The 19,123-nt window shown below is 37.8% G+C and overlaps 1 protein-coding gene across 1 annotated transcript in view; it reads left to right on the forward strand.

Moving 5' to 3' along the window:
• UBR2 (ubiquitin protein ligase E3 component n-recognin 2) overlaps positions 1–14,584 on the forward strand; it is a 111,404-nt gene extending 96,820 nt beyond the window's left edge. Inside the window, exons 37-47 of the mRNA XM_026652528.2 lie at positions 222–318; positions 2,860–2,927; positions 3,625–3,760; positions 4,394–4,484; positions 5,105–5,235; positions 7,620–7,728; positions 7,988–8,044; positions 10,958–11,035; positions 11,414–11,584; positions 12,399–12,500; positions 13,931–14,584. Coding sequence (XP_026508313.2) covers positions 222–318; positions 2,860–2,927; positions 3,625–3,760; positions 4,394–4,484; positions 5,105–5,235; positions 7,620–7,728; positions 7,988–8,044; positions 10,958–11,035; positions 11,414–11,584; positions 12,399–12,500; positions 13,931–14,072 — 1,182 coding nt within the window. The 3' untranslated portion in view covers positions 14,073–14,584. The remainder of the gene's footprint in view (positions 1–221; positions 319–2,859; positions 2,928–3,624; positions 3,761–4,393; positions 4,485–5,104; positions 5,236–7,619; positions 7,729–7,987; positions 8,045–10,957; positions 11,036–11,413; positions 11,585–12,398; positions 12,501–13,930) is intronic.
• Positions 14,585–19,123: the final 4,539 nt, after the last annotated feature.

A 19,123-nucleotide genomic window follows, 5' to 3' on the forward strand; every position in this document is an offset into this window, starting at 1 on the left:
CACACACACACACACACACACACACACACACACACACACACACACACCCCTTTACTACATTGAATCTTTGGCATAATCTAGATCTCTCAAAATTATGTGGTAAAGACTATAGCTACCTAACTAGAGAGATGTACTATATAGAGTCATAAAGATATCGTTTTATTCCATCTTGAAGAGTTTAATTGTGACATTTAGTTTGGGGTTTTTTTTGTTTTTTTTAGGATGACTGCCTTACTTCATTAACAAGATTCGCAGCAGCACACTGGACAGTTTCATCTCTTTCGGCAGTGCAGGGTCACTTTTGTAGGCTCTTTGCATGTAAGTTCAATACATTATACTAATTATTTTTGCATATTAAGTACAGCCACTGGGAAAGCTGACAAAAATTAGCAATATGATTATCTGAAAAACTATATAAGAAGATAAAACCCTGAAGAAACTTTAAAAGCTGTGAGGCTTGCAGACATCCTTTTTTATCTAAAATTTACGTGATTTAACATTAATTTTATAAGAACATTTATTTCTGGCATCCTTATTGTTACCGTGAATGCAAGTATCAAGTTTCAAAAATACACTTTAGGAAAATAAATTTACAGAATCCCTATTGTGGAATGGACTGATGGCGGTTTTTCTTTATGACCCAGATTTTTTTTTTTTTTGTTAACTATTATTAACAATATTTTAAGTAATTTGGATCAATAATGTTGAGATGTCTTAGAACTCAGGGGTGTTTTAGTTTGAGTAGCTGGAAAGCATAGCTTATGATACTGACTGAAATTTTTTTTAATAATGTAATTACATTGTGTTAACTTGAAAACTATTTGAATGAAAAGTTTGTAGAAATAGATGAGCATCCCAACACTTGAGATCTAAGTCATCTGAAATAGAATATAATAAATACAGATATATTGGCCTGATTATTGGAGATTGTGCTGCTTAGCACCTTTGAAAATCTGGCCAATATCTATCCCTTTATATAAATACATGTATGCTATAACCAATATATTTCTTGATGAAAAGAAGAACACTGTCAAGAATTAAGTAATGTGAATGTCAGTAAAACCCCAACTTAAAATGTAAAGCTCTATTAGTTTAACTTGAAGGAAAAAAAGGTGAGTTACTTAAATCCTTGTAAGTTGAGATAGTGACAGTAATAATAATCAGTAATGCAACAATTGCTTTAGCACAAGGTTATTAGATGGGATGGCTTGTAGGGGCTGCACTATACAAAAAGTGCTATTTTCAGAAAACGTTGAGATTCATATATACTCTGAAGTTATTGATAGAATCAATAGAAGTGGATCAGTTGCTGACATCTGCAGTACTACAGCCAAAAGTGGACACTTGCAGTACTAAATCTCTGATAGCAATTAAAAAAAAAAAAAATGATGATAGGTGTTTATATGGGTTTATGTTGAATTTACCAAAACAGTAGCACTTATAATCTGAAGGTATTGGAATCGTCACAGTAGTAAATTGTTTTCAAGTAACAATAGCTCTTTAAATTTGTCTAAGTATTCTTCAGTTATTAAGGGAAGTTTAAGTGCTCTGGAAACAGTAAATCACCTCTTCACTTGAGAATATTTTTATTTTGACAACTGCAAATACTCCAAGTGTGATGGCTTACATTACTGTACAGTTTGTGGCTAAAATTTTTATTATGATCTTCATCTGGATTTTACTATTTGGGGTAAAGATATTCCGAGGGAATGCTTTGTGATATTTTTCTTTGGATGTTGCTTTAAATAATAGATGGTCGTATCTTCAAGGAGGTTGGTTTTTTGTTTTGCTTTTAAATGGAGGTACTCTCCATGCAAAATGGGTGATGTTCTATTATTGCATGGAGTACTTGATTTATATTTACTGTATGTTTGCTATTTTAAGCTTAAATTTGCATTCGGTACACTAAAAAAACCATACTGTTTTGTTAGTAGCATTATTATTCCACTGGTTACATTTATTTAAAGTAAAATTTAAAACTATGGGAATCACTAGTGCCGAAGCAGGGGTTTAAACCAAGGCTCATATTAAGCTGACTCACAGCCATATTCATATCAGCTGCTATCTTATTTTCCAGTATCAAAGCTGTTTTTTAAGTGAATCTGTAGTACAGACAATCTCAAAAATGTGATCTCAGCTGGAACAATAGCTCTGAGAGGTGTCACTTTCCCCATTCATCTCAGCGAGGTGTCGTCATCACTGGGCTTCTGAGTTAATTTAAATTTTAGCATCGTAATTAATTTGTCTTATAAAATAGGAGAGAAGATTCACAGATCTACACGATTTCTGAGAGTGAGGTCTCATTTTTGGTGCGATAAGTGGAGATACCACAACTTATTTATTTTTCCCTTATTAAGAAGGTGCCAGTCCCAAAGAGCGCTGCAGAGATTATGGACATATTGAAGCCCAGAGATGGGAACCAGGCTCAAGTAGACGAGCAGAGTTCAGAGAGCTGCATAATCATATTTTAAATGTCTGCATAATCTACAGTGAGCAGTGTCTCATTTTGGTGACTCGCATGGGCAGAGCTTGGGAGAGTACCACCACTTTTTCTATTGCAGTCCAGCTGTAACTAAAAGAAAATCAGAGAACAGAGTGTACTATACAGTTTTATACAAATTATTTTGTTATCTCATTTCAGTGAAATATAAAGTTTGGAAACTAGAATAGAACCTGCTCCAGCAGCGTGCACAAGTTCTTGAATTAATTTATTCCTCGCCAAAGCCTGAAAGAACTTGTCAGTAGATACCTAAAACATTAACACACAATTAAGATAACTATAGTCTATTCTGTAGCAAAAATCAGTGCCGATTGTTTGTTGTGTAATTAATACATTTTTGTTTTTTTTTATATATTCAGCACTGGTGCCTAATGAAAAAAGTGGAAATCTTCCATGCATTCTTGATATTGACATGTTTCATTTATTGGTAAGTTTTTCATAATGAATACACCTACACCTTTGATCCTATAGGTTACATCTACACTGCAAAAAAAACCATGGGGCAGTGAGTCTCAAAACCTGGGTCAGCTGAGACAGTGTGAGCCCCATGAGTGTATGGGGCTAAAAATTGCAGCGTAGATATTCCTGCTCAGGCTGGAGCCCAGCTCTGAGATCCTCACTGGGTTTCAGAGCCCAGGCTCCAGCCCAAGCCGGAACATCTACACTGCTACTTTCAGCCCTGTACTCTAAGCTCGAATCAGTTGACTCAGGCTCTGAGACTCGCACTGCAGGACTTTTTGCAGTGTAGATGTATCCTTAGGCATCTTTTATGTGTCAAAGCTGCAGTTATGTATTTTCTTCATAACCACAAGAGTTTTGAGGAGAAAATACAGTAAGTTAGGATACCTTCTCACGGATGTTTAGATTTTTAATATTTATTGCTATATTACAGTTTATCCTCTGACTTGGGGAAAAAAGGCAGGGAATGTTATAAACCCTGCATTATTTGATAGTTATCCCTATGTCACGTGAAGAAATGGTTTAACTGTTGTTAAAATTAGTCCCATCGAATGTACTGCAGCACAAAGGATGACGTCAAGAAAAAACTGACTGATTCTTGAGGCTGTGGCACAGAAGGGGGAAGACATTCATTCTCTTACACTTTCTATTTTTCTCTAATACAGGTAAGCTTGGTGCTCTCTTTTCCTGCCATATACTGTCAGGATTTTTCAGGGGTTAGTCTTGGCACTGGAGATCTTCACATCTTCCATCTTGTCACAATGGCACACATAGTACAAATTTTACTTACTTCATCAACAGGTAATACCTCCTTTTTTGTTTCACTATCAATTTTTTTAAAAATGAACACTAAGGCTGGGTCTACACTTGAAAGTATAGCTATGCTGCTATTTCATACCAGCAAAGTACCCTTAGTGCTAATTAAAAGCTTACTCTATTGGTCACAAATCCCCCCCCTAGCATAACTGTGCTGGCAAAAGTTTATGGCATAGGCCGGGTTAAACTTTTGTTTCCTGAAGAAAATAATCTGTGCTTACTAAAGAAAGGAATTAATGCATCCTGCTTTTAGTACTCATGTAACAAGAGGGACTGGGTATGGTATATTTTGCAAAAAAGATCTGTTCTGTGTGACATTGGCAGCCAGACCTGATCCGTGGGAGGAGACAAAACGATCTTTTCCTTGTTTTCTAATGGGGCATTTCACTTGTTTGTTCTTGGCCTTCTTGTCAAAATTTGGTTTACATCATTATTTTAGATGTTTGATACCGATGATAATATAGCCGGGTCTTTAATGCTTCTTTTATAAACACCTGTGGTATTCAGAGCTTCACCTCCTCTCTCAACTATTTCTAAAAAAAGATTTGTCCATTAAAAATAATTAAGTGATTTCTAGGTTTAGAATTGTACCTGATTTATTTTTTCTTTGCTTTTCAGAAGAAAATGGCATGGACCAAGAAAACCCTAATGGTGAAGAAGAAGTAGCAGTGCTTACTTTGTATAAATTTCTTTGCCAGCATACAGGAAGGTAAAATGATAATCTCTAGTTTACACAACCATTGTTTCCCTCCTGCTCCCACCACCAATCTGTAACAGCATATAAAGGCTGAATTTGATGTACTGATGCTGTTAAGAGAATCAGATTTTAAACTCAAAAGTTCTTGTTCCTTGTGTGCTACCAACTAATCCTGGTTCATGACTGACTGAAAAAAGTCACATGACAAATCAGAAAATTTCTGTAATTTACCTCCTTAGAGTTCAGTAATACTATACTGTAGAATAATTTTGATCAGCCATTTGGCATATGTAAATAAATCTTGATAGTTTGCAGCTGAGTTCCGAGAACTTACTTACTTTTTAGCCACTCAGCTTCTCCCAAATTTCTGATTCCTTATTGTGTTATCTGTTGAAATTAGAGATTCATAAATATTTATCTTCCCATTAGTGTTAGCTTCAAAGTAAACACTCTCTTTACCTGACATTTGTTTCAGCCAAAGTCAAAAACTGCTCAATATGAAGTATGGCCTAACTTTTATTAAACATACTGTTATTTAGCCCAGCAGCTTTATATTAGCTCTGTTTTTTTAACTTAGTCATAACATTTTACACACACACAAAAAAAGTAATTTTTATTCATTCTGTTTCAAGTGCCTTGAAAGAAATGTCCTCAGGCTGGCATCTGTGCAGGAGTATAAAAGCTGGAATTATGCCTTTCCTGAGATGCTCTGCTTTGTTTTTCCATTATTTAAATGGAGTCCCAGCACCATCAGAAATTCAAGGTAATGTCCATTTATTGCTAGATGTACAGGGACAGCTTTATAAATGGCATGGAAAAAAATGATTTAAATGCTAACGAAAATAAACCACATTAAACTTTCCTTTCTGTAGTAGCTGAAATTAAAACATGCTGACTTACTAATGATTCAGGACTATATCTGCACAAAACTGCAAAGCAACAGAAAAGGTTTTTTTAGTTTTTAAAAAGTCACTTTTTAATTAAAAATAGGCAAAATCCAAACAATTTTGCACTGTTGTATCTTTGTGTTTCAAAATAATATAGGACATGAAATTGATATTCTAGTGGTTAAAAAGAAGTAAAGGCTCATTGCTTGTTTGAAATCTCATCTTTATTACCTTCAGCATTCTTCTCATACGAGACCTGCTCCTGCTCCCTTTGACTTCAATGAGATTAGCAGCGGGCCCTTAATTTTGAATTAATCTTCAAATGTGAGAGTGTAAACATAGTGTTACACTAAGTTGAATTCATGATAGCAACAACCGTAGCTCAGTTGCAGCTATGGTTCAGATAGGGTTTAAATATAAGTCTGGAGGTGTTAGTCATAATCAAAAAGAAAAGGCACATATGAACCCACACTACTCTAGGATCCCCGTATTTAAAATTGAATTATTTGATATTTAATTCTGAACTAAAATTAAAGTCAGTGTTTTTTTTCATATAGGCTATTATCAAGACTAGTTCTTGCTGTGTAACATTTCCTTGAGTTATGGCTCCTCAACAAAATGTTGAAAAGAGTAAAGGATAGTTTTCATAGAATAATAGAATATTAGGGTTGGAAGAGATCTCAGGAGGTCATCTAGTCCAATCCCCTGCTCAAAGCAGGACCAACACTAACTAAATCATCCCAGCCAGGGCTTTGTCAAGCTGGGCCTTAAAAACCTCTAAGGATGGAGATTCCACCACTTCCCTAGGTAACCCATTCCAGTGCTTCACCACCCTCCTAGTGAAATAGGGTTTCCTAATATTCAACCTAGACCTCCCACACTGCAACTTGAGACCATTGCTTCTTGTTCTGTCATCTGCCATCATTGAGAACAGCCTAGCTCCATCCTCTTTGGAACCTCCCTTCAGGTAGTTGAAGGTTGCTATCAAATCCCCCCTCACCCTTCTCTTCTGCAGACTAAATAACCCCAGTTCCCTCAGCCTCTCCTCGTATGTCATGTGCCCCAGCCCCCTAATAATTTTTGTTGCCCTCCGCTGGTCTCTCTCCAATTTGTCCACATCCCTTCTGTAGTGAGGGGATCAAAACTGGACACAGTACTCCAGGTGTGGCCTCACCAATGCCGAATAGAGGGGAATAATCACGTCCCTCGATCTGCTGGCAATGCTCCTACTAATAGAGCCCAATATGCCGTTGGCCTTCTTGGCTGACTCATATCCAGCTTCTCGTCGACTGTAATCCCTGGGTCCTTTACTGCAGAACTGCTGCTTAGCCAGTCGGTCCCCACCCTGTAGCGGTGCATGGGATTCTTCCTTCCTAAGTGCAGGACTCTGCACTTGTCCTTGTTAAACCTCATCAGATTTCTTTTGGCCCAATCCTCCAATTTGTCTAGGTCACTCTGGACCCTATTCCTACCCTCCAGCATATCTATCCCTACCCTCCAGTGTGTTGGACTGTATGCAAGACTTCGAGTGAAAAACACTCCCTTCTTCCCTGAACTTCTGTTTTACATAGGTGGGCTTCCCAATTTTTTCAGTCTGGACCACATTTTAACAGGGAGCTCATTTCATGAGCCATAACTGGCACTAACTGGCAACCTTATTTGCACTGCCATTGCTTGTGCTATATCTGTTTTGTGAATAAATAGAGAACTTCAGTCTCCAGGACTTTCAATCTGGCACCTCTGACCAGCCTTAAATTCTCACTACATCTTAATGTGCAGTGTGTGGGGGGGAGGGGGGAGAGGGGGAGGGAAGTCACACTTTTGCATTATAATTAAGGCTACGAGTATGTCCATGGAGGTCGCGGAAGTCACAGAATTTGTGACTTCCAGAGACCGCTGTGACGGGTGGGGGATCCCTCCCCAGCACCTTTGGAGACAGGGGATCCCCCCCCTCCAGCTCCCAGCCTCTGGGCAGGGGCGGGGGGCTGCAGCTCGCTGCTGCTGCTGCATGCAGTGGGGCATGGTGCTGGACCCTCCTCCCTCCCTATTTTGTCAGGGATGTTTTTAGTAGAAGTCAGGGACAGGTCACATCTTCCGTGAATTTTTTTCATTGCCCGTGACCTGTCCTTGACTTTTACTAAAAATATCGATGACAAAATTATAGGCTTAATTTTAATCCCCAGTTAGGGTTGTTTTATTTACTGTTGGTGAAATCTTCCTAATGCAACTATTTATTGTCTTTCTTTTTCTGCATTTACAGTAATTGGGCCAAGCCAATTTGAGCATTTATGTAGCTATCTTTCCCTGCCAAACAACCTCATTTGCCTTTTTCAAGAAAATAGCAAAATTATGAACACATTAGTAGAAAGGTATGAAACTTTTTTCTTTAATTCCTACATAAAGTATGCTGCACCAAAAATTAGTGTAAATATTTCCCCAGTAATGCATATATTTGGAAGAGAAAGATGAATGTATTTTAAAAATTACCTGTAAAATACAGAAGTTTTTGGAAGAAGTCTTTTGGGATGGAAAGTATATCAAATAGAACTATATTTTTTACTTGTTAGTAGTTGTTCCTCTATAGAACTGTCTAATGAAGGCTAAAAGGCATCTTTTTTCTGTTTGAAGTTGGTGTAGTGACAATGAAGTAAAAAGGTACCTGGAAGGCAAAAGACAAGCCATAAGGTGAGTATGGAGGGATTTTAGGATGGAGGAGAAAAGTTATTTATTTATTTCCTCTTCGTCCCCACCCGTCCCCCGCCCCCAGGAAGAACTGAGATATATTTAATTATTTATAGGGAGAGTGAAATATTATTTAAATTTTCAGAGATTTTTGTGAATCCAGAATGGATCATTATAATCCATCTCATTTAGCCTCCTGCATAACACTCAGGCCATAGAATTTCATTCAGAAGTTCCTGAATCAAGCCCATAACCACTGGTTGAGCTAGAGCATATCAGTTTGAAAGACATTTAATTAAAAAACCTCCAACTGATATGTAAAATTATTTTTAAATTGTCTGCTCTAAGAAACAAAACTTTTTTTCTGTGAAATCAGGTAGATATTTGAAAGCAAAATTGTCTGGTCTGTTAAATGTATTTCTACTCAAAAAACAATTAAATGAAGCTCAGGATGTTTTTAATGCCTAGCAGTTTTAAAGAAGATTGTTTATTTACTCAGAATGGAGGCTAAATATTGGTACCTCACTATTCAAGTAATTTAACACACAAACAAATGGTAAAACTCTATTATGAAAACTTATTTTTACGCTTAAGTTCCATACTAAATGGTATAAAATGAATTTTCTTCTTAAGCCTGTACATAAAAATGCTGGATTAATACCCAGCTGTGACAAAAATCAGTACATTACACCTCTACCCCGATATAATGCTGTCCACGGGAGCCAAAAAATCTTACCGCGTTATAGGTGAAACCGCGTTATATCGAACTTGTTTGGATCCGCCGGAGCGGGCAGCCCCGCCCCCCCTGGAGCGCTGCTTTGCCGCGTTATATCCGAATTCGTGTTATATCTGGTCACGTTATATAGGGGTAGAGGTGTATTTATTCAGTCAGTTGATTAAATGATAGACTACCAGTTTTAAAATGACGATAATTTCAAGTTATAATATTCTAATTGAATAGTTGAAAGGTTGTTTTTTTTTTTCATTTGACTGTTAAGAATTTTTTTACATCTGTTTCTGTTGTTCATCCTACACTATTAATGAACAGATAAGCAGGTTACAGACGGTTAATCCGGTGGTAGGTCTTTTATCTCTCAGCATGTCACAGTGCACTGCTTCTTGTACAACCTTGAACTTAAATTGCACAACCTCATAGATTGTCTTATTGTTTCTGAAGATATTAACATTATTGAAACTTACATTGTGTAGAATAGTGGTTCTTAACCTATTTACCGTTGTGGGCTGCATATGCAGCTCTCTCTGGGTTATGTGGGCCGCATCCACATATATATACACACTACAGTAAAAGCTGTGTTATCCAGCACTTTACCAACTGGAAAGCTGTAGAAACGTCCGGTTGGCGCGGGACCAACAGGTTCCCCACCTGGCTCTGTGTAGCTCCCCGGAACCGGCGACATGTTCCTGCTGCCCCTAGGCAGAGAAACAGCCGGGGGGCTCTGTGTGCTGCCCCTGCCCCGAGCACTGGCTCTGCAGCTCCCATTGGCCAAGAACCGCAGCCAGTGGGAACTGCCGAGGCCGGCATTTATGGGTGGAGGCAGCGCGCAGAGCTGCCTGGCCGCGCTTCCGCCTAGGAGTAGCAGGGACATGTCACTGCTTGTGGGGAGCTGCCCAAGGTGAGCGCTGCCCAGATCTGGTGCCCCAACCCCCTGCCCTGAGCCCCTTCCCACACCCAAACTCCCTCCCAGAGCCTGTGCCCCGCTCCCCAACCCCTAGCCCTGAGCCCCCTCCCACACCAAACTCCCCTCCTCCATTGGTAAGTATAATGCTTAGTTAGTTAACTGGAATTTTTGACTTAGCAGCACCCCCCAGTCCTCCTACATGCCGGATAGCAAAGCTTTTACTGTACGTGTATGGCCCTGAAGATGTTACATGGGCCACAGCTCTGTGCTGATTAGGCCGCAAGCGGGTCGCAGGTTGAGAACCACTAGTGTAGAATCTGGAGGGAAAATAAAAAGGTCTTGACATTAATATTCATGATTTCCCAATTATATAAATATTCAGTGTTGAAGTGTTTGTAATGAAGAAAAGAGACACAAATTTACTCCTTGTAGCAAAAGTCTTTTGAATTGGAGAGTGGCTGCTTTCAAAACAATATTAGTTGTATCAGAGACTTGCGTACAATATTCTGATCCCTTAGCAGGAGAAATGTTCATATAATCCTATCGTGTATCAGGATGAAACACTGTCTAAAGTATGCAAATGAAAGAAAATATAATTCTAGGAGTTTTCTTGAGCCATAAAGGAGAAATAACAAAAATATGACTCCATGCAAACCAAATCTAGTGTGTTTCAATTGTGGGACGTTGGATTCCTTTGTGGTATATCAGTTTGAGGCTTATCACATCAAGCTAAAAATGGGCTGCTGTTTAACTATTCACGTGGGCAGAGAGGAAGAAAATTAAGGCTTGTGAGTAGTGCTATGAAACAGCAAATGGAACAGTATCAAGGGCTTATCTATGCGGTGAGGTATTGCACTCATGAAGGGTGTGATATCTAAAGCGCACTAACTTGTGCATTAATTGGTCTATGTAAACCCTGCTGATGCACACTAGAAGTTCATTAGTGTCCTTTAACATAGCACTGGGACTGAATGTGGTTCCAGCATGCCTCCACCAATACTTATCAGGTAATCATATAAATTATTACACTGATTTTATATTAAATCATAGAACATTTAAAGAAATGTGTGTTCACAGTAATTTTTATATCAATTTTCTTACCCCTATATGCCATTTTAATGTATTGTCATAGATACGGAGACTGGTGTAAGATATAGATGACAAAATTGAGTGTTGATCACTTACATAAGATTGTTACTGAGGTAACACTTGGGGAAATATGAGTTTGCAATGATTGTGTCCACTATTTGTTAAACATGTGATTGTTTCATTTTAGCTATGCAAGAGAATCTAACAAATTAATAGACCTTCCAGATGATTACAGCTGCCTCATTAATCAAGCATCTAATTTCTCGTAAGTTTTTTATGCAATTATGATGGTGAGCTTTAAAAGCCATTTGTTGCTTTTGATGAACGGGAAAATCTTCTAGCATGAGAGCCTTGAAAAGATTGTTTAGAAAATCATAAAGTGAATGGCACATGTTCACTGCCGTCTTTTCTGCTAAAGTGCCTTATCTTCATTACTTATGTCAATGAAACATAAAGTAGAAGTGTTTGGGGGGGTGGGGGGGCAAATTTAGAATCTGTAACTTCATTTAACTGGAGAAGTTTCCAGAATAAATTTGAATCTATTGATTACCATTTAAAGTACTGAACTATAATTCCATAGTAAAGATTTAATTGTATTCACCTACCTGTATGGATTTTTGTTTGTTTGTTTGCTTATGTAAAGGTGTCCAAAATCAGGTGGTGATAAAAGCAGAGCACCAACATTGTGCCTTGTATGTGGGACCATGCTATGTTCTCAGAGTTACTGTTGTCAAACAGAGTTAGAAGGGGAAGATGTTGGAGCCTGTACTGCACATACATATGCATGTGGTTCTGGAGTGGGTATATTTCTCAGGTAAGGACTTCATTGTATCTAAATTTTATTAACAGGGTACATGTTGTACATGGGCATGAAGTGAATATTTCTATAAATGTGACTGTCATTGCACTGTATGTAAAGGACAATGATGTTCGTAGAAAAGAAGTTAGTTAATAGTTGCCCAAAAAATAGTCTTTTTTTTATCTTCATTGCACTTCAGAATTTTTAGGAGCTTTTATCTTTGATGGAATAAGATCTCTTGGAAGGTCCAAAGCTAATCAGAAAAAGGATGTGTCCCATGTATTGTGTAACATTTCAGTGGAAATAAATGAAATGATCATGGTAAACTTTCTGTTTTTCAGAAGTCATGAAAATAACTTTGATGTAAAAGTTAGCTCTAAATTAATTGCACAGGAATAAAACTGTGGCATCAGGTTATAATAATTGTCCCATCTGTTGACACAACAATACATGTGCATTGAAGGATTAGACCACACAATTTGTTTCAGGTTTTTCATAAACATTTGTTAATGAGAAGAAAATTGATGTATTTTCTTGCAGTGTTCTTAAGTAGCTTCCAAATAGATTAGTTCAGGAACGCTGATATTTATGCTGTAACAGATAAAATGTGGAACAACATTTTGTTTGAACTATTTTATTACATGGCGTAGGAGGGATATAAATATTTTCAGATGGTACTTACATTTTAAATTCCACAGTATGTGCAGATTATACAGAATCACAGATACGTTAGAGTTGCAAGAAGCTAATGTTTGTGAAAATACCAAAAATGTGGTCACATCATAAAGCTAATGACCAAAATGTCTTGGCTCTCTCTCTCTCTGTGCAGAGTACGAGAATGTCAAGTGCTATTTTTAGCTGGAAAAACAAAGGGCTGCTTTTATGCTCCTCCCTATCTTGATGACTATGGAGAGACGGACCAGGGACTCAGGTACATTTTCTAGCACATGTTTTAAAATGTTCATTGAAACACTTTTTTACCCTCAAAAGCAGTTGGTTCATATAATAAGCTTAGTTATATATTAAATAATTTATAACTAAGCTGCTAAAGTTGGGCAATAATGTAGTTGTGTGTGTGGCGGTAATGTCTAAAGCAAACCTTTTAAAAAAATATTTACTTTGTTAGAAACATCTGATGAGAAATAATTTGCCTGGTATAAAGAGGTTTCCTGAAGGGGGTAAATTCTTGAATAATGTCTCAGCATCTCTGAGATTCCATAGACAATACTACTGACAAATATATATCCTACTTTTTATGCACAATTTGTTTATTAAATATAGTTAATTATGTATATATGTCTATATCAGATGAAAACCTCCTGTTCCAAGTTGACTTAAAGTAGATCTGCATGCTGGTTTCTGTGCTGAAGTCTTTAATCTTAGGGGGAAGAGGTAGCTTGGCATTCAGTAGCATTTACTCTTACTGGCTTTATAGATAATGGAACCAGATCCTTGCAAATGGTCAGAATCATAAAGTGTAAGCTGGTGGTGGCATACAAAGATTGTTTAAAGCTCAGCTTTACATTGCCCTAATCCTGGTGCTGCTTTGTACTTGCTGTTCCCCCAGCCCAGGGGCTGCTTGTAACTTATGCCAGCATTTAACAGTCACAGGGAACTAAAACAGGCCAAGTTTTGTGTGTCATGAGGGTGGGTTCCCCCACCCCCTCTGTATCAGTGTCACCTTTTGTCCACAATGCTGGCAGGAGATGAGGAAAATAGTGTATTTGCCTATGCATTGCCTGATATACTCCTGCAAGGTCATTCTTACCTGGGTCAGATAAATGAAACTTGTGCTATACCACTAGTGTTATTTGACTATATAGTGGCCTCATTGCACCTGACAATTTGATCCTCTATTTCCACTGGCTTCAGAGGGGAACATGCCTTCCCTAAGCAGTTTTCTCCAGGTTTGCCTTAATACATACTTCACCTATAACCAGATAGCCCAAATGTAGTGGGGTTGAGAAGCATGCCATGATTCTCACCTTAATTTCTTCTGCTTTTATAGATTATTTTTTCTCCAATATGCCCCCTAGTGTGTGGAAGCATAGGGCCCAAAACTAAGTTAGTATCTCTCCTCATCTTGAAGAGATGACATGTATCTACACAAATGCAAAGGGCTGTCATTTTTAATTATGCTCATTACACAAGATGAAAATTTTGTGTCTGTAGAGGGTCAGACAAAATACTACAGGATTAAGTTACTTTGGCATCAACTCTGTTGCAAAAATTGCATTGAAAGTATTATTATACATTAACATTAAAAGATCATGTAAGTGTTTTGTGTATTATTTGTGAGTATGTAACTGCTCTATAACACTTCACAATTGTAAGTTTCCTAATAAATGTATTCTTTTTCAGGCGTGGGAATCCCTTACACTTGTGCAAAGAACGGTTTAAAAAGATTCAAAAACTCTGGCAACAGCACAGTATCACAGAAGAAATTGGACACGCACAAGAAGCAAATCAAACACTAGTTGGCATTGATTGGCAGCATTTATAATTGGTTATCATCTGAAGACTGGAACTTTATTTATGATGATTTTTGTAACCCAGTAAGTTTTTCAAACAAAAGAGGGATTAGGAAAAAAAAAATTGAGGAAAATAAAGAGACGATTCCAGTCCTTCTATTTAACCTTTGTTTTCCAATTTATTTTGTAAAGTTCCTGGTTACAATAACCATGTAAACTTTTTTCTATGTAAGCAGGTTTTACTAGTAGTATTATTTGCACTGTGCTTCCTTCACATGAAACCTCCTGGGGTATAGAACCTGGGCAAATGAACTTAAGTTTGTGGGACAAAAGAATGACTCTTCTTGGAAATCTGACTCTGATTTTTCTAATGAACTACAAGAGGGGAAAAAACTGCTGAAATGGAGACTAGATTAAGCACAATTATGGATTGTGTTTTGCCCTTTGCTAGTAATCTGAGCCGGTTTACTTTATTTATTATTCTACGTTTTAATACTTAAACTGTGTACATGCAATGGAATAAAGTAAGGATGAAAATAATGTAGCAAATGGATGTATCTGTCTGCATCAGTGGATAACTCTTAAACTCGGTGTATCTAAAATTTATTTTTTAATTTGTATTCTTGCAGATTTTTTTGCCTTCCAGTTGATTTTCTTTTTACTAAAAGAACTAACACTAGCTTACAAGTAAAATAATTTAATTTAAAGCTATTTCTGGAGCATTGCACTCCTTACACCTATTGTGTGGTTTGCAATTTTAATATAGTGGGGAAACCCTTTCATTTTTCATGATGTGATTGTTTTCCCAAATTTAAAGGGTTGACGTGTTTTAGAAGATGTCTTAAGGCAATGGCAATACATTTAAAAAAAAGTCACATTTTTCTTCATTTTTGACTTTCATCTTTGAAGGTGCAAATCCCACCTACATCTTATTGCAGTTTCCTAATTTCAGGTCTTCAAATAGAAACTCTCAGACAAAAATGAATCATTTTCTCTGTATATGAAGGACATCTGTCACAGAGCACTTGTTTGCTCCTGTTCATTTCCTTTCAGTTGTACCTTCAAGTACATTTACTTTCTGACATAGTAGACACTTGACTAAAGCTCTGTAAAGATGTTTGTCTATAGTATATTTTATAAATATATTCTATATCTGCACAGATTTTGCACTTGGTATGTGGGTGCCTGAAGGTATAGTTGTATGTAATAAATGCAATGTTAGACCCTCAAGAAATCTCTAAATGACATACTTTCTGATAGAAAATCCATAGCCTTAATGCCTTCCAACTGTTTGGTAAGTTATTCAAACAATTTATTTACGTAGTCCTGAGTTTTAATAATCAAAGTGATTCTTTTACTGAGGCTTGCTTTTGATTTCCTCTTCAGCCCAGACAAGCAATCCTTTCTGTGGCTGCTGTCTTTATTTACAATAGGCTTGATTGGATTGTTTGTATTTTTACAGATTTAATGTTTCAGAATAATTCTGTATATGTTACAGTGTACAGGACAATTCTCCACAGGCTCGGAAATAGTCTTGAATTAAGATGTAGACAATACAAAATAGGCAAACTGAACAATTATCAACTCCTATTTCTTAAGGCTGGTATTAGATACGACATTCTTGTCTCTAATGTCTCTTTGATCTTCATATATACACCTCACTCTTTTATAAGAGAGCTGCAAAATCTGCAGAAAGAAAATCAGCATTAAAGTTCCATCAGTCTACCCTTCCTCTTCTTAGTTATATATCAACTTCTTGCTGTGCATGTCATAATTTTTTTTTTTTTTTTTCTGCAACACTATTTCTTTTACTGAAAGGCTTGCTGCTTCTGCTTTATTCCACCTGTCTAGGGAACTTAGTTAAAATTGCATTGAAAAAAATCAGTTTGATCATGGGCATAGATATTCCAGAAATAACAAAATGGTATCTGCCACAATTCATTACACTGACAGATTTTCTGGGTAAATCAAAACATTGATAGAAGGCATTTTTCTCATTTTTCTGAGATGCAGAGGGTTGAATGGATTGATGGAATTATGGCTGCAAAAAATAGCAAAGTACACAATTTATCCTGTTTTCTGTAAATTTAGTCATTCTTACTTAACAAACTTTTTCTTTTCTGATTTGTTTTGCATGTATTTATGTTCATGGTAGAAATATTTATATAACATGATTTCGGTATCAGGGAAGAAATACCTGTAATAAATCGGCTACAACTTTAATATCTGTGGACTACTTGTAAAATTTGGAATGTATCATATGTTTAAAAAAAAAAAAAAGAAAGAAAAAGTTGCAAGTATCAAAATAAATGATTTAGGTGTTGACATTAAATACTTTTAAAAATCTTATTTATTTTTAGAAAAAGTTTTGCTGAACTTTGGAATTAACTTCGATTACCTTGTTGCTCCATAGTGTTAATCACAGGATAAGAGAAATACCTTGATATGCAACACCTGCAATTCTCTGACTAAAGATGATTATAATATTAGTGTCAATTACTTTAGTTAACTAACCCTGTCTTGACCTCTACCAAAAAGTCTGATCATCATTTAGCAGACTGATACATTTTTTAAAGAGCTGATGAGTAAACACAATTAAAAACTCACTCAGAAGTAAATCAAACGGGGCAAACAAAGCCTGCTATTTCTTTATCAGGAGGCAGGATGTTGCCTTTTCTGTTGCAAACTACTATGTACATAATTTTTTATTATTATTTATTTATTTAGAATTCAGATCTATCCTTCCTTTGTGCTTCATTCATAGCTGTCCAGAGGTTTGAGTCTCTTCCTCTTGTTCATGTCAGCTAATTACCTGGTAGCAGTTGTGCATAACATTTGTAATGAATGAATGTTAGACTTATTTAAGTTTACAACAACACCTACTTATTGAGTGAGGCTCTCTGGAAGCCGAAAGCCTGAAGTAGAGCTTGCACAGAGTTTCCCTCCAAACCTGGTTCAGATTTTCCCCCAAGGGCCTTCAGATCAGACCCTATCTTATTCAGCCAAGATAGCACTTCTTTGCACTGTCCCTAGCCTACCATGGGAAGCTGCCTCTTACTTTGGTGCAACAGCCATATAGAGTAAGTTGTCTGCTGATGCCATTGGTCCCCATTAATCTGCATTAACTGCTCTCTCTGCTTTCTGTTGCTGGTTTCTGTTGGTGAAGAGTAACTCATGCTAGCTCCACTGCAATTCTCTTCTGCACCACCCCTTCCGCCCCACAACAAACACACTTGCATGCTCTTGTGTGTCCCTCAGAGGGCTTCCCATACTACTTTCTGTGTTGGTTAGTCCAGGATCCTTTTTACAAACCAGCATTGGCAGGGAGATGGACTTGGAGGATCTAATAGGTCTGTAAACACGATACCAATGGGCCTCCGTTTTTGGTTATTTTCTTTTTGATTTCCTGGAAATTTCAGTGTTCACAAATTTTAAAAAATTGTGAAAATAGGTAAAAACCAAACCCAGGGAGAGGTGGGGAGGTATATTCATGGGGGCTAAGGGTGTGAGATGTTACAGTTGAGGAAGCCTCCTGCTCCCTGCATCAGTGGGCAGTCTTGGCTGCCAGAACCCTGCTTCCTGCCTTTCGGACTCCCCCACTGCACAGAGGAAGTGAACAGGTCTGTGCTAAATGACTGGGATCAGGAGAGGAAAGGAAGGCTAAACCCTGCAAGTACCAGCTCCCCTGCCAGAGGAGAGCCTCTTCCTGAGCCAGGCCCTTCAGCACAGCCCCATCTGCTTCCCTTGCACATGCCCTGTCCAGCAGGGGAAGCAGACGGCCCTCTGTGCTCTGGGGCTGTGCTGAATGGCTGGGATCAGGAGGTGGCTCTGTTTGGCCGGAGTCCAGTACTTATAGGGTGCAGCTTTCCACTCCCTGCGGGCCTGTCACTGCAGTGGTCAGGTAGTCTTGGCTGCCAGGACCTGGCACCCTGCCTGTCCAAAAAATGCTCAGATCCTGAAAAAGCCAAAATTTGGGCTAAAATTGGTAAAAACCTAAATAAGAGTTTTGAAAAAGACCAGGAGTTTTACTAAATAAATTGGAAACAACGAGGAGTCCGGTGGCACCTTAAAAACGAACTGCCACCAGACTCCTCATTGTTTTTGTGGATACAGACTAACACGGCTCCCCGTCTGATACTTAAATTGGTAAATACCAAAAACGAAGGACCTACAACAGGGGTTGGCAACCTTGGCCGGCGCCGCTTCCCGCAGCCCCCATTGGCCTCGAGCGGCGAACCGCGGCCAATGGGAGCTGCAATCGGCTGAACCTGCAGACGCGGCAGGTAAACAAACCGGTCCAGCCCGCCAGTGTGCTTACCTTGGCGAGCCGCATGCCAAAGGTTGCCGATCCCTGACCTACAACTACACTAATAAACCTCCTGACCTTGGATTGCCTCCTCCTAGAGGGCTAACAACTGGCTTATTTACAACCCACCTAGTGGAACAATCTCCACTCACTAAGGCTCTTCACCTACGTATTTCCTTCAAGCTGTCAGATGCGGTGAGGACCAAATCTTCAGTCCCACTTCCAACACCTTTCTACTTACTGGAACAACAGCACATATGTTGTTTTAAATAGACAACAGTGACTTAGTATCCTAGTACCCAGGTATCAAAAGGAAGTCTCATTGGATGAAATATAAATGAATCATGACTACTTGTAATCATTGGAGATCCCATGTAAAACTCTGCACATAACTGATCTTTCCATTTGCTGGCAATTCTGAAAAATCAAAGAAAATAATTTATTTTAAATGTTTGATAAATATAAAAATTGAAAAAATTCATTTCTGGTCAAACAAGTGTTTTGTTTAGATTTTGAGCTTTTAACATTTTATTTTTTTAAATTGAAGACTATTTCAAAATGAAGTCATTTTGATTAAAAAGATTGAAATGTTTCATTTTGAAAACATCAAAATGAACTGTTACCTTTTTCAAAATTTTTGCTGGGAGTGTTTTTGCCAAAACAATTGGGCAAAACTGACATGACTTCACAAAACACTTCGGTTTTGCCAAATCTACATCTTTTGCTAACAAAGAAAAAAAATAGACTAAAAAATTTCACCCAGCACTTGTCCCATAG

Source organism: Terrapene carolina, unplaced genomic scaffold (genome assembly GCF_002925995.2).
Source record: "Terrapene carolina triunguis isolate 2854851 unplaced genomic scaffold, T_m_triunguis-2.0 Scaffold120, whole genome shotgun sequence".
NCBI lineage: Eukaryota > Metazoa > Chordata > Testudines > Emydidae > Terrapene > Terrapene triunguis.